General features: G+C 36.4%; 1 protein-coding gene across 3 annotated transcripts; it reads left to right on the top strand.

Moving 5' to 3' along the window:
* Positions 1 to 520: 520 nt before the first annotated feature.
* LOC147844386 (uncharacterized) lies at positions 521 to 9,859 on the top strand. 3 transcript variants are annotated; one of them, XR_015491760.1, is made up of 6 exons: positions 521 to 586; positions 1,734 to 1,834; positions 2,199 to 2,334; positions 4,743 to 4,919; positions 6,502 to 6,594; positions 9,077 to 9,859. XR_015491760.1 is itself a non-coding variant. In XM_087254165.1 (6 exons), exons 4-6 carry the CDS (start codon positions 5,744 to 5,746, stop codon positions 9,221 to 9,223), a joined length of 339 nt encoding a protein of 112 aa, XP_087110291.1. In that variant the 5' UTR covers positions 521 to 586; positions 1,734 to 1,834; positions 4,743 to 4,919; positions 5,673 to 5,743; the 3' UTR covers positions 9,224 to 9,859. The 3 variants fall into 3 exon arrangements, 1 of the variants encoding a protein (XP_087110291.1); XM_087254165.1 differs by lacking the exon at positions 2,199 to 2,334 and adding an exon at positions 5,673 to 5,842; XR_015491759.1 differs by lacking the exon at positions 2,199 to 2,334.
* The last annotated feature ends 5,956 nt before the right edge of the window (positions 9,860 to 15,815 follow it).

Here is a 15,815-nt window from a genome sequence, read left to right as displayed (position 1 = left end):
CTCTCTGAGCATTTTGATCATTTAAAGGGTTTTAAATGATCAGTTTATTAAGATTTTTCTTAAATGTATGTCCCACTAAATTCAGATCCTGCTGCTGTGACTAATTTAGGCTGAATTTACACTGCAGGTCTTGATGGTCAATTCAAATTTTGTGACTGTATTAGTTTTATTCTGATGACCCGCTTACATCATCTATTAAAAGGGACTCTTTTCAGAGATATGAGCTTTTCAGTCATAAACATCTCTTCACATCAGCATTTTAAAGCTTGTTTAACAGCCCTGTGCACTGAAAAAAATGATTTAGGCCTCTATTAAATTAAACATAATTCAATTTAGTTTATTTTAAACAATTTAATTTAGTTGTTGATTTTATTAAATTATTATTAATCGGGTTTAAGTGAATTAGATGTGTTTTGAACCAATCTAAAGTAATTAATTAAAGTATATTAGAAAAAATTATGTTAGCTTTGTGCGCATGCGCGTTATGTTCCGTTGCCTCGGCGCCAAAGCCCAAAGGAAAGTTTACAGAATCCAGTCAGATAGAAGCAGGACGCCACAGCCGGATTTCTGTACATCCATTTGCACAGTAAGTCACATTTTATATTGTACCAGACTGTTTATTAAAGAAAAACTTTGTGGGTAACATAAACGCATAAAATGGTCTCTCGTTCGGACTGTCTATTTTGGTCGTTTTTAAATTTCACAGCGACCAGCCGTCGAGCGCGCTCGCAAGTTAAGCTAACAGTTAACGTTACACACGGTTTGACAAATCTCGTTTTTATGTCGCAGAATATATTAAAGATTCTTTTTAGCAAGAATGTAGTTATGTATACTTGATATATAATGTTTTTAATGAAGTAAATGGCTATTTTCAAGAGAATAAGCATTTTCTTTGATGTGACGACAGTGTCCGTGATCCGCCATTCCAAACGAAAAAAGCTTCGTTGCTAACGTTAGCTCAGTCCTTTGTGAATTTACCGTGGCTTTTACTATGGTTAACATTAAGCAGGCGTTTAGATAGTTGTGAACGGACAGTACCATACTGATTTTGTTATAGAACGATTTGGTCTGGCGTTAGGGCACTACTGACTGTCTTAGGAGGTTGTCGAATGTGTGCCCATACTGGCGTAACATTACCTTTTAACGTAAAGGGCGTCCATTTATAGTTCTTTATTTTTTTACGTGAGATGCTGTAATTATGTCTTTGGGGTTATAATGCACTTAATAGGCTAACTTATATTCACAGCAAGTGTTTATCAGCCACCGATAAACGTCCAGCGCAGGGGTTAACTTAATGTGACTTTTTCCATATTCAAAAACTGCCTTTTACATCAACGATAATGTAATTTAATTAAAATAATATCCTTTAAATAAGCTGAAGCAATCATTTAGTTGTTCAAACGTAAAACACATGCAGACGAGTGCTAAAACTTCATGGAAAATATTGTGGTTAAAATAAATTGACATTTTTAAGACATGGCGTTGAAGAATGGAATTTAATGCAGTGCTTTGACTGGTCTGAGACAGACTTTATATCGTATCAATCAGCCAGTGACGATTATCTTAATCATATTAATCACGTTCAGCAATTTGTTCAATAAGTAATTTATCTAAATGTATGTTGCCTAATATAATTAATCGGTAAACAATATGTTGATTAAGAAGTTGGTCATGTTTTAACTTGTGCTGAATTTTGAACCTAAATGATAATCATGTGCTTCCTTTCATTTGAGGTACTGTACAACAAGTTTCCTTTGCTGAGTTCCTTGGTCAGGGGTTTAAACACATTTTCTGTCCAGTACTGCAGTTGGAATTTTCCATCAACATTTTTATGGTAAGTAACTGCAAAACATTTATCACTACACATTACAGTAAACAGTTTCTTAACTGAATATGTTGCTCTGAAAAATCTAAATAGTCCCAAAAAAGGAAATTTACTCACTATTCACTCACCATGTTTCCATGGTTCCAAACCTTTGAGTTTCTTTTATCTGTTGAACACAAGACAAAATATTTTGAGGAGTGTTAGAAACCAGTAATCATTGACATTCATAGTAGGAAAAACATATTATGGAAGTCAATGGTTACCGGTTTTCATCATTTTTCAAATTATCTTATGTTGTGTTTATCAGAACAAAGAAACTCAAACAGGTTTGTGACAAGTAAAGAATAAGTAAATGTTATTGTTGCTTCCCTAGTTTTCACAGTACTAGGGTGCAGTAAGAGCACAAACACAGAGTTCAACTTTGATTCAACTCCGTAATTCTCTCAAGAGAGGCGACCAAAATGTCTGACCTGCCATAAAATGATTCGACTATCTGCCGACCAAGAGAGGTTATTCACCTTTTTTTTCTTCCTGTACATTGCATCAACACAGCACAGCAAATATCAAAGTTGAAATTTAATTTGATTCAAAGAAGTGTCGCATCAGAATTTGGCTCAAAATTGCACAATAGAAATTCGGCCTTAAGCCTGGTTTGTACTTCTGCGTTGAGTGATTGGCGTGACTAGGGTTGTAACAATATACCGGTATGACGGTTTACCACGATTTGAACGTGCACGATTATCATACCATGAACAATTGCATATCAACGGTTTTAACCCTTAAAGACCGAGACAGCCGCCCGCGGCTAAAAATAAGTATTGCTCTTAAATGTGTAATAACTTTTGATCCGCTGATCCGATTCATACAATTCAAAGATTGGCATAAAGAAGAGAATCTCAGCTTTCCAGTGCTGTATCACATAACATTCGCGGACTTTCAGAGGCTCCGGAATCAGTGCGGTTACGTCATCAACATTTGACAACGCTGATTTGACAAAGAAACGCTCGTCACTGTGTCTCCGGACAAATCAGACATGATACATTGATGCATTGTCCCTCCTCCATGCCCAGATTGGTTCAAACTTGCTATATCACAACCAATAAGCATAGGTTTCGCTTTTGTTTGTGGACCAAGCTTTTTGAACAACACGGAATGAGAGATAGGCATACATTTATGCGCGGCTAAATAAAACGCAAAAAAAAAAGTTTTGCATGAAATAATTCTCATACTAAGTACTTTTGCATGCACAGCAGCACAGAAACATGACAAAACAGTGACACAGCAAAGACGAACTGCTGCTCTTGCTGTTTTCAAAAGACGCAAATGAAGATGCAGCTGTTTGTCTGCATTGCAGACAACCATATCCAAATCCATATCGATAGACAACCATATCCATGCTGGCACATAAAACCTAAGGATGTTCCATATTGAATCTAGTTTTGTTATGTAACTATTTATAGTATAGTAAATATTTATATCTATTTTTTACTGAGGATTTGCACCATGTTTATTTGGACTTTATTTGGACTTTGACACATTATTTATTATTTTCTTATTTTTATTTGTTCATTGTAAGTAGTGTTGTTTATAGTAACTAAAAATATATTATTTGGAAAAAGTCAAATTTGCTTCACTGTTCTATTATTTTGTAACATTTGTAACATACCGTATACCGCGAAACCGTCAAACCGTGGTATTGTTTTAGACGATTATCATACCGTGAAAAATTCATACCGTTACAACCCTAGGCGTGACCTACTGCGCCTGCCCTGCGTGCAGCTGAGCACTTATACTTGTGCGCGCTGTTTGTGTTGTTCTACAATAACACTTACAAAAGCAGTAGGTTTATATGTTCCCTCTGTATGGAGTTTCTTCGCTTGGGTTTTGTTTTTTCTGAACACTGCCTTAATGAACAAGCGGATAAAACTCGCTCATTCTGAGGCGGTAGCTGGCGGTCATGCAACAACTTTAATCATAAGGTAAACACAAAGCAACAGTTTCCACCTGGAGCTATTTCATGGGACTCTACACTTGTAAACACTAGCTCCAATGGGTTGGCGTGGCTCTCAACCCCGCCCACACACGTAAGCGCTACCAAGCCCACTAATAGAACGTGCGCTACATGTTGTTGCGTTGTTTAGTTACATTTTCGGAGAGATGCGCCACGGCAAGGGCTATTCAACTGCGCGCAGGCTGCGTCGGACCATACACGTGCATTTGACGCAGAAGTATAAATCAGCCTTTACATGTCTTTATCTTGGCTAAACATGTTAAATTACAAGGTAGTCGAAAAAAGAAATCACTTTAAATATAGTGTAACTAAACAAACTATTCACAAGTAAACAGTCAGTTGATTAAATAAATTTGAGTATCATTATAAATGTAATATACATGTAAGGGACAATCGTCAGATTTAGGTGTGTTAAAGAATATTAAGTGCACAACATCGAGGCAAAGTTTAATGTTTAGATTATTACTGCAAGTTGAAATTTAATATAGTTTTAATTTCTAAATATAACATTTTAAAAATAAATATATAGGCTATGTTCTGAATAATGCTCATGTCCATGCTTGTCATGCCACAAACATACTTATATTCTATGTATTTGACGATGCAGTCAATGCATGCACTGAAAAAAATATGCTTATAGGCTACCTTTACCTGCAGGTTTCGCTAGCTGGGCAAAACTTAGATAGGCTATTAATAATGGATATACATTAAATATGTATAATTTTATTTGTGAAAGCAAGAGAGAAACTTGTGGGAGTGCTGTAATAAAGGAGTCTCATGACTAACAGTTGTGCATTACGGTAACGTGTTTTATTCGGGACATGGCATATGACAAATAATCAATAACATTTGAGCTGGTTTCAGTTATTAATTCTTTTTATTTTTAAAAATATATTTATTTAACAGGTGGCGCAGTGGGAAGCGCTCTCACCTCACAGCAAGAAGGTCGCTAGTTCGATTCTCGACTGGATCAGTTGGCATTTCTGTGTGGAGTCTACATGATCTCCCCGCGTTCGCATGGGTTTCCTCCGGGTGCTCCGGTTTCCCCCACAAGTCCAAAGACATGCGCTATAGGGGAATTGGGTAAGTTAAATTGTCGTAGTGTGTGTGTGTAAATGAAAGTGTATGGATGTTTTCAAGTGATGGTTTGCAGCTGGAAGGGCATCCGCTGTGTAAAACATGCTGGATCAGTTGGCAGTTCATTTTGCTGTGGCGACACCAGATTAATAAAGGGATTAAGCCGAGAAGAAAATAAATTAATATTTATTTAACTTAATGTTAATATAACACTACTGATGATTTTTAGCTAAATCTGTGGTACATGGTGATCCAAATAATGGCAGCGAATGAGGATGGGTTTTTCAGTTTAAGAATAAAGTCCAAATCTAAAGCCATGGCTCCTGATGAAGGTCCTGTAAAGTGAAACGATTGGTCTGTGTAAGAAATTGAACATTATTTGCAATATTAGCATTAATCCACGGCCTGGTCAAACAGATGGTTTTTGGATTGTGAGACGTAGTTTAGACGAACTTGTCGGCGATTCTTCCTATTGTAAAGTCATGCAATGTTCAAGTCCCTGTCGCCGATCCATCTTGCAGTGAAAATAAAGCAGCAACGACTACTTTCAAATTGAACTCGGCATTAGTTAATGAATAAACTTAGAGACCTGGATATCGACACGTCTCTCTGCAACTGGATTATGGACTTTCTGTCTAAAAGACCTCAGAATGTTAGATCAGGCCACATCTGCTCCACCATCTTCACACTCAACCCTGGTGTACCACAGGGCTGTGTGCTGAGCCTCTTCCTCTACTTCTTTTTTACTATCAACTGTAGGCCTGTGAATAGATCCAACATCATCATCAAATTTGCAGATGACACCACAGTGATTGGTCTAATCAGCAATAATGATGAGACGGCCTACAGGGAGGAGATACATCATCTGTCCACTTGGCCACTACCAAGCCGACCAATCACAGAGCTTGTGCTACGTGTCGTTGCGATGTGTAGTTACATTTTTTGAGAGGTGCACGTCAGCGACGGCCACGGCAAAGGGCTATGCGTCAGCACCGTAGCATTGGCGTGCGTTTGACGCAGAAGTATAAATCAGCCTTAAGGAACAACACTTTCCTCAGAGCTATCCCTTTTTCAACTCTATCCCCCACTAATTATTTTGCCCTCCTAATACACCCCCACTGTCCTCATAACTTGTACTCCTCATTATCATTGCACTATTTAACATTTGCACATTTAAAAATTACACATTCATTGCACTACATTAGACTGATTCATTCATTTGAACTATACATATACTGTACACTTGTAATTGTTTATCTACCTGTACACTTCTGATTATTAATAGCAACCTGTACATATAATAATTTATTTTAAATTTCTGTTTATAGCTAATACAACCTGTATATAATGTTGATAGTACATCCATCTGTAAATATCACTAAAGTTTTTCTATATCTGCACTTTATAACTTATACCTGTATCCTGCACTTGCTGCTATTGCACTGCTGGTTAGACCTAAACTGATTTTCGTTGCATTGTACTTGTACATGTGTAATGACAATAAAGTTTAATCTAATCTAATACATTTCTTAACGTTTTCCAATTTGTCATTTATGTATTTAGCTAATCAAATTTGTATTATTTACAGACAACCAATGTCCATGTCAAAAGAGCGTCTATTCTTCAAGCTCTCTTTACCTACCTTGGTGAGGATGAGGCATGCCTGGTGAAAGAATACATGGTGAGTGCATCATAGTACTAGTGCTTGCACCTGGGCTATAAGAAAGAACTGCTTTGTTCAGAGGCTGAGGGTGGGGTTACAGTGGCCAATGAGACAAACAGAAACTTTTTTGAGTGCCATATTTGAATTAATAGGTGAACCTAATGTTGAACACATTATGGTCTATTCAAATCACATTGCGCTGAACAAACACTTGCTAGATTCGTGCAAGTAAGTTGCATACTAATTCAATGCAAAAGTATGAATAGAACAATGAACAAAATATTTTAATATCTCAAAAACAAAATTAATAATTTTAAAGAATTTGAAAATAGCGTTTTCACTGTGTCAATGGCTTTTTTCTTTTTTCAAATGCTTTCTATTTCCATATATTTATACATGAAGTTAAAAAAAAATGCCATTGGTCACTACACGCGTAAGAGCAACCTATTATCTTTTGCCTCAAACTCTTGCATTGTAATGGTAATACACACTGTTATTGAACCGTGAGAAAACTATCAGCTTGTTGAGTGTGACATCACATCGCTTGACTATATCAAATAGTATTGGGAGACTCAACAAATGGTAATAATAAACATTTACAAAGCGATGTAATACTTTTTGAAAATCACAATATGTGCCTAATATTAGTATGCCTAAAAATACTAAATGATTAAAAGTTGCATATGTTTCTTAATCCTTTGACGTTCTCAGCATTGGGTTCAGATCTGTGTTTGACCCCAGAGATATTCATTGTTTAATACAGGGGTGTCCAAGCTTGGTCCTGGAGGGCCTGTGTCCTGCTAAGTTTAGTTCCAATTGCAATTCCAAGTCCAATTAGACACACCTATGCTAGCTAATCAAGCTCTTACTAGGTGATCTAGAAACTATCTTACCTCAACACACCTGCAAGGATGAGCTAAAATCGGCAGAACACTGGCCCTCCAAGAAGGAGTTTGGACACCCCTGTTTTAGTCTTTCTAAACAGTATTATTATTTCTAAATTACAAACAAATAGACACAGAATTACAAGTAAACCACTTTTTTTCAAAAAAGAGAAAATTTATGTTTATGTTAAGATTAAAATTACTGTTTAAAAGCAACTTGACTTGTATTACATTTTTAGGTCAATAGGTGGCCGTACTAACAATCAAAAATGTATTGCTGAATAATTCTTCAAAAATGTTTAATCTAATAATGAAACATGACGTTTTTTTTAAAGTATGAATTCAAGTTTTAAATTTGTATATTTACTTATACATTTAAAATATACTTAATATATTTAAATTATTTTGGTTTAATTAATGACACGTAAAAATACTAATTAAATAAATATACATGTCTATTAATTTGTCCAATTAAATTTGTTTTATTATCATTGTACTTTTTTTTTATTATTTGCAGAGGTCCTGTGGGTCTTTGAAAAGTCTTAAGTATTAAATTAGATTTTTACAATTTAAGGTCATAAAAAGTCTTAAATTAGAGAGGTCTTAAATTTTGCATCAAGGTGTGACATTTCTACTGAATTTCATTCGCTGATGTTTATTTTACTTGTGCACAATTATTCTTAAGCCTTGTGTGCTGTTGAGAATATTAATTTGGAGACAGATTTCTTTGTTTGAGCTCATGAAAGTGAGACTTTTGCACACATTGTTTTGAAAGTTGCTTATTTACATTTTTTCAGACATATAGTAAACATAGTAAGTGTATTTATGCACACATACACACACACACACACTATCATTTACTGTTTATACTCCAAAGAACTCAAAAAATATAAAAGCCAGAAACTTTTTTGCACAGGACTATCTAAATGGTTATGCTGTCAACTGATCATCAACAGTAAAAATGACAAAATATACATTTACCAAAAAGGGAAGATAACCAGCAACAATGCGTGATTACATGCTGTCATGGATTTGCATCCAAAAAATGTTTTAATGGAAGTCAATGGGGCAAAAAAAACAGCAACTAACATAAGGAAAGGGTAGTAAATTTAAATAATACAGAAGGGTTAAGGTGAACAATTGTGACCGGGTATATTGATATACAGTGGGTCTGATCAGAAGGTATTTCCACATTCAAGTGGCCAAATCTGTGGTTTTCAAGCCTTAAACCTTGGGTAATATTATTTAAATAATAATGCAATAATGCTTCCTTGACATTATATTTAGTTTTCAACATATTACTGTATTGTTTGCCTTTCAATTATTTTTTCCAAAATTATTTTTAGTTAGTCTTAAAAGATCTTAAATTTACCCTGATAAAACCTGAATAAACCCTGTAAATAATTGTGAAGAAGTCGTACTTGCAGATCATGCACAAATATATGTACGCCAATATGCAATCATAAATGATTGTTATAATATTTCACAGGTATCAATGTGGGTGTGGGGAGGGCCGTTAAGGTTTTGGTTTTATTTACATTTGATTTCTTCTGACTTTTTACAAAATATGTTTCAAAAACAATGTCTAATAATGGTTTCTTTTTATTTAAATATAGGGCAATCAAAAAGAAGAATTTTTGAAGGACCTGACAAACACCGCCATGGCCATATGTGTCATCAAAAAGGAAAGAGGAGATTATGAGGACATTGGCATCGTTGTGGATGGAACAGTGATTATTGAACAGATAAAATCTGTGCACTGATGTTGGGGGCAATTTATGTGCTTGATTTGGCCTACCCAAAAGAACTCAAATACTATTACGAGTTTGCCCAAAAAGTGCAAATGAACTCTGACAAGCTCTCCTCAAAGGTTCTCATACTGGAAAACAGTGTGATACTGTAATTTTAAGCATTGAAGTGTTAATAAATGCTCAACAACCAAATGTATATCATATACAAATTGCAGTTTAGTGTAGGAATTGTTTAATAAGTGAATTCAGTTTTCTTTGTGTGGAAAATTAATTAGCTGTAGGAACTTGTTTTAAATGGTGTGCGTGTGTGTGTGTGTGAGAGAGAGAGAGAGAGAAAGAGCATGTGCATTCTATAAACTTTGTATTTATTCCATTTCATACAACTTGTAGTTGCTCAATTTGTTAATGAGTTATTTTTTTAAGTTAATTAGTTGATTATTTTGTGTATTGGGGTGTGTGTGTGTGTCATAAGGATTGCCGTTTGCTCCAAGACTTCATACAGTTTTCTTTTATGTGTTGGTTTAAATTAAATGTGCTGTACAAACTGTTTATTGTGTTATGGTGTGCTGCTAAAGCATTTTTAGGCAGTGATTTATGTTTTGTTAAAAAATGCATCTTAAAAAGTCATTAAAATGAATTCAAAACAAATGTGGTCAAGTGTCATTTCAAAGTGTATTTGCAAGCAATTTAATGATCATTTTAGACATCAAAAATAAATAGATATAAGTAGGAATTACATAATTAAATTATAGTGAACTAAATGAATTTCATTAGATAAATGTAACTAAATAAAATTGATTAAATCCAACTTATTTTGATTGTTTAAATCCAACACATATAAATTGAGTAAATCCAACCTAATTTGATTGTTTAAATCCAACACATATAAATTGAGTAAATCCAACCTAATTTGATTGTTTAAATCCAACACATATAAATTGAGTAAATCCAACTAAAATTGTTTGCTTAAACTTAACCCAATTCAATTATTTGCAACAGCTTGCCTTAAAAAAATTAAGTAAATCCAATGAATCATTTTTTTCAGTGTGCTTACTTTATGGTGTTGCAATTCTATTAAACATGTGCTGTAATAAAATAAATGAATCATAGTTTTTTATGCAGTTTTGTCTTCTTCGTTTACAAAAATCTGGATATTTTTGTAAACGAATATGTTTACATATGCCAGAATAGTTGCCAGTTCAGGCATCGCGGTGGCACAGAAGGTAGTGCTGTCGCCTCACAGTCAGTTGGCGTTTCTGTGTGGAGTTTGCATGTTCTCCCTGCCTTCGCGTGGGTTTCCTAAGGGTGCTCTGGTTTTCCCCCACAGTCCAAAGACATGCGGTACAGGTGAATTGAGTAGGCTAAATTCTCCGTAGTGTATGAGTGTGTATGGATGTTTCCCAGAGTTATTTTTGTTAAAGTGTGTTAATGGAAAAAAAAAAAAATTTACAGTTCTTGCCACAGTCATCTGTAGCTGCTCACGGTGATTATCAAATTATCAAAATGTTACACACTATGATAATTTTTAAATCTCATTACACTGTAAAGCATTATTAGTAGACTTTAAAGTGAGTAAATCTAAAGCTATTACTTGACTTTACTTTAAAAATCTGTAAATCTGTTGATTTATTTTTACAATGATCATTGACTTGAGAAAGGGTAAAATGAAACATTTAAAAAAAAAAATTCTATCTTTCTATTTCAAAGATGGGTTAAATTATGCAACATTATCAGTAGTGTAAAGTAACTAATTACAAATACTCAAATTACTGTAATTATTACAGTTTTTCACAGATATTGTAATTTACTAAATAGTTTTATAAATGTGTACTTTTACTCTTCCTTGAGTACATTTTTAGTGCAGTAATTAGTACTTTAACTCCACTACTTTCCTTCAACCTGCAGTCACTACTTTACTTTTTATAGTCTATAGAGATTAGAAATATCAGTCCTGTGATTCCTCCCCAATCAAATCACACACAGAAGGTAAATCGCCACATAATGAACCACCTCAAGACATGGGCGATTTATAAATGCAGCAAACTGTTTGAAAGCATTAAAACGTCAAAATCGTTACAAGTATTAACCCAGAGACTGATCAGATGCATGTCACTGATGAGAAGATGATGGGTGTTTACTGTATGATGACCAAAATGGCCTTAAACACTCAGCAGGCACAAGACATCAACATGATGTTAGAATGAAGTTGTACCCCAGTGTCGTGGAGACGTTGCATTTTGTTTGGAAATGAAAATCATGTTAACGTCAGAACTTAAGGTCAGGCCAGCTTCCAACCTAAAACCAATCGAATATCAGTGTCCAATGATGTTACGACTTGACGTTGTGTGGACGTTACCACCATGACGTCTATTAGACATTGGATTTTGGTTGCCACACCTGATGAATAATTGTCAGTATTTGATGTCAATATGACATTGGTTGAAGATGTTGGCTCTACCTTGGATTTTGGTCACTTTCCAACACAACCTAAAGTCAACTAAATATGAAAGTCATTTGACATTATTATTGGACATCAAAATAAACTTGTCCTTAGATGCTGGCTAGACATTGAATTGTGGTCACCTGACATAACCTTAATCTAACCTAATGTTAATGTCTTATGATGTTGTGTGCCTGCTGAGCAATAACTAATTTCACTACAGAATGTTACGTTTACACACACATGCACAAATTACATGTAAATGCATCAGCTTTTACAGCGTAATACTTACTACTCTTGAGTACTTTAGAAAGCTCTACTTTTGACTCATACTTTGAGTAAATTTTATAACAAATACCATTACTCTACTTACACTACATTTTTAGGCAAGTAAGGGTACTTTTACTTGAGTATGATTTTTCAGTACTCTTTCCACCTCTAAACATTAATAATATGTACACACCAAACCAACTGTCAAACTGACTCTGTACCAGTGAATGAAATTGTGAGCAACACCCTCAAATATTAATCTAATTTAATAATTAGAGATAATATGCATGTAGCAAACGGTCAACTAAAGTTCTAAAGACATGATCCATGATAAATAAAACCTTGAATTTTCAAACTGACCATGAATTATAGTATCATCATCTTTTTCAGTTGGCTCATTTCTACTGCCGGTGATGCCTTTTTAGCTGGAGCCTCCACTTCTAAAAGAATAAATGTTTCAACAAACCATTGTTAGCATTACATCCTAAAGTACATATTAGCGGGCTAAACTTTATTTCCTTTTTTTTCTTAATAATCATTCATGCATTCATTTTCTTTTCGGCTTAGTCCCTTTATTAATCCGGGGTCACCACAGTGGAATGAACCACTAATTTATCCAGCACATGTTTTACGCAGCGGATGCCCTTCCAGCTGCAACCCATCTCTGGGTAACATTCACACTCACTTATTCACACACATACACTACGGACAATTTAGCCAACCTATTTCACCTTTACCGCATGTCTTTGGACTGTGGGGGAAACCGGAGCACCCAGAGGAAACCCATGCGAACGCAGGGAGAACATACAAACTCCATACAGAAACGCCAACTGACCTAGCTGAGGCTCAACCAGCGACCTTCTTGCTGTGAGGCGACAGCACTACCTACTGCGCCACCATGTCACTCCTAAATTTTCAATTAATTTTAAATAAATGCAACTATATAAACTGAACAAGACTCAGGTCGTGTAATAACCTAAATCATGTATGTTTACATAGCCACATTTGCTATATTAAAGGAAACAAAATGAGCTGAAGAAATTGTCAGAATCCTCTTCCAGGACTAGGGTTATAAAGCAGAGGATTAGATGATAATTTAAATGTATGTACTCTTTTGTTTTTACCTCCAATATGTGGGTTCTTCCTTCACAACATTTCACATAAACCATGAAAAAAAAAAACAGGGAGCACTAAAGTGGATAAATTATTTTTTTCAATGTCAATGTCCGATTTAAATGACAGCTCATGTACTGCTAAGGTGCAAAAGCAAACTAAACATCACAACTAGGCATGGGCCTAGGTAGGTAGGTAGGTAGGTAGGTTACTTTATTTATACCCGAAGGTAGATTTGGTTTGCAGTCAAGAGTCCTCATCTCACAACAGTGCCACACAAAGGAACTCACAGAGTAACAACAACAACAAATGCACATTAAGACATAAAACGTAAACATAAAGAATAAATAAATAATCCTGTATAAGATTCTGACGGTGTGATAACTTTGGATAAAAATTTCATGGTCTCATGGTATTGTGGTCACTGCTCTAAAACATATTCTTTTTTAATGTCTGGGTAAAAAAAAATAAAAAAAATTATCCTTTGAACACAATATATTTTATTTTTTGAAAGATTTATAATATTTGAGCTGTGAACATGTCAGGCTGTAACGAACCAGACAGAGTACCAGAGGTGCGAGCAAAATAAGGACAGTTTATTAGTCACAAAAGTTCAACACAGGCAGGCTGCCGCACACGGAGCCTTGGCGTGCGCAGCACTGGAAAGATTATTGAACTTTCCGATGAGAAGAAGTAGGAACCTGCTTGGATGGTCAGTGAAGGGGTAAAGAAGGAGAGCTGGCGATTGCTGAAAAACCCCGGCTGGGGACAGGATACTGTCAGGCACTTGAGAGCTGGCAGAGCAGAGGTAAGACCTGAGAGCACACACTAGTAGCACAAAAGACAGTATTACTGGACAGGACAAATAACGGGTTGATGAGTGAGACTGGTTGATTCACAGACAACGAGACGTACAACAGATATGGTATAAGAATCTAACACTGAAACAGAGAATACAGAGGTATAAATACAGACGCTAATAGGCTACAAGTGGAGATAGGTGCTAAGGCAATGATTGTTAATGGAGATGGTCTACAGCTGAGAGACAAAAACAATACTGAGAGTGTGAAAGTGTGGCTTAATGTTCTTAGTTCCAGGCCGATACGAGATAGTAAAATCAAACCGCATAAAAAATATTGCCCAACATGCTTGACGTGCATTCAGTCTCTTAGCAGAGCGGAGACAAGCAAGATTGTGATGATCGGTCCAGACTAAAAAAGGGTTGGCCGCGACTTCGAGCCAGTGGCGCCATTCACCAATATACAATAAATTGCTTAGAGGGGTCAGGTGTAATGAGAATTGGAGCAGTGGCGAAAATACCCTTTAATTGATCAAAAGCGTTCTGACCTTCGTTGGACCATGAATACTGTGACTTAGTCGAGGTGAACGTGGAAACCGGAGTGGGAATTTGGCTGAAATTACGTACAAAGCGATGGTAAAAATGAGCGAAAGCCAGAAAGAGCTACAAAGCAGTGCAGGAATCAAGGATGGGCCAATCTAACACCGCGCGTACCTTTGTCAGATCCATGCCGATGCCCTCAGAGGAGATTACCAAACCGAGAAATGTGATGAAACTGACATAAAAGAGGCATTTCTCAGCCTCAGATAGAACATAGAACAGTATAGTCAGTACAGGCATTGTAGTACTCGTCGAACATGCTGTACATGCGTCTGCGGAGATGGAGAGAAGATTAGTATGTCGTCGAGATAAAGACGAAAATGTTAAGCATATCTCTGAGATTGTCGTAATAGGGATTGAAAAACAGAAGGATTGTTTACCAATCCGAAGGACGCGATATTTGAAGTGGCCATCAGGGGTATTAAAGGAGGTCTTCCACTCGTGCCCAGCCTTAATCTGAAGGAGATGATAAGCTTGGCGAAGGCCGAGTTTGGTGAAGATTTTTGCCCCCTGTAGGATCTCAAAAGCAGTAGACATGAGTGTAGAGGATAACGATTCTTTATGGTTATGCTATTAAGTCCCCGATAATCAATACAAAGACGAAGGCTGCCATCCTTCTTCTTAACAAAGAAGAAGCCAGCCCCCGCCAGAGAGGTGGAAGGAACTATAACACCCGCTGTCAAGGCTTCGGAGAGATACTTATCAAGGGCTTCACGCTCCGGTACAGATAACAAGTAAAGTTTACAGTGAGGGGGTGTGCTGCCAGGGATGAGATCAATATTGCATTCATAAGGGCGGTGAGGAGGAAGAGAAGCTGCCCAGGACCGGCTGAACACCGCTCGCAGATCGTGGTACTCCTCTGGAACCCCAGATAAATCTCCGGGTTCCTCCTGAAACACAGAAACAGATGACATGGGAGACACAGCAGAGACAAGACTCTAAGACATTATGTAACTCTTAACCCAGTCTATCTAAGGATTGTGTTTGACCAGCCAGGTATGACCGAGTACCATAGGAACTTGAGGAGAATTAAATAAAAAGAAAGGAATAGTCTCATGATGATTGCCAGAAATAATTAAACTCATGGGAATAGTGGTGTGGCATACTGAGGCCAAAAGCTGTCCATCTAGGGCAAAAACCTTTTAGTGGGAAGTCTTTTAGTGGGATCTTGTGCTGGATAGCCCGTGCTTCAACCAGAAAGCAAACTTTGGCACCGGAATCAATAAGTGCTTGGCAGTCCACTGAAACCACAGGACATTGCAAGTGAGCAGAGAGATAGGTGCTGGACTTTGTGGAGGAGGAAAGGGTTGTCGAGCTCGCCAGTACTCCTCAATCTACTGGCGAGCTTTATCTTTTACTGGACAGAGCTGGGCAAAATGTCT

Source organism: Danio rerio, chromosome 5 (assembly GCF_052040795.2).
Source record: "Danio rerio strain M-AB ecotype USA chromosome 5, GRCz13ab, whole genome shotgun sequence".
Lineage (NCBI taxonomy): Eukaryota > Metazoa > Chordata > Actinopteri > Cypriniformes > Danionidae > Danio > Danio rerio.
This window is presented reverse-complemented; position numbering and strand designations above follow the sequence as displayed.

Coding starts and splice junctions, on each gene's coding strand:
- LOC147844386 (XM_087254165.1), top strand. CDS start 5,744: ATGATGAGACGGCCTACAGGGAGGAGATACATCATCTGTCCACTTGGC. Junction 5,843..6,501: donor GCTACGTGTCGTTGCGATGT/GTAGTTACATTT, acceptor TATTATTTACAG/ACAACCAATGTCCATGTCAA. Junction 6,595..9,076: donor GCCTGGTGAAAGAATACATG/GTGAGTGCATCA, acceptor ATTTAAATATAG/GGCAATCAAAAAGAAGAATT.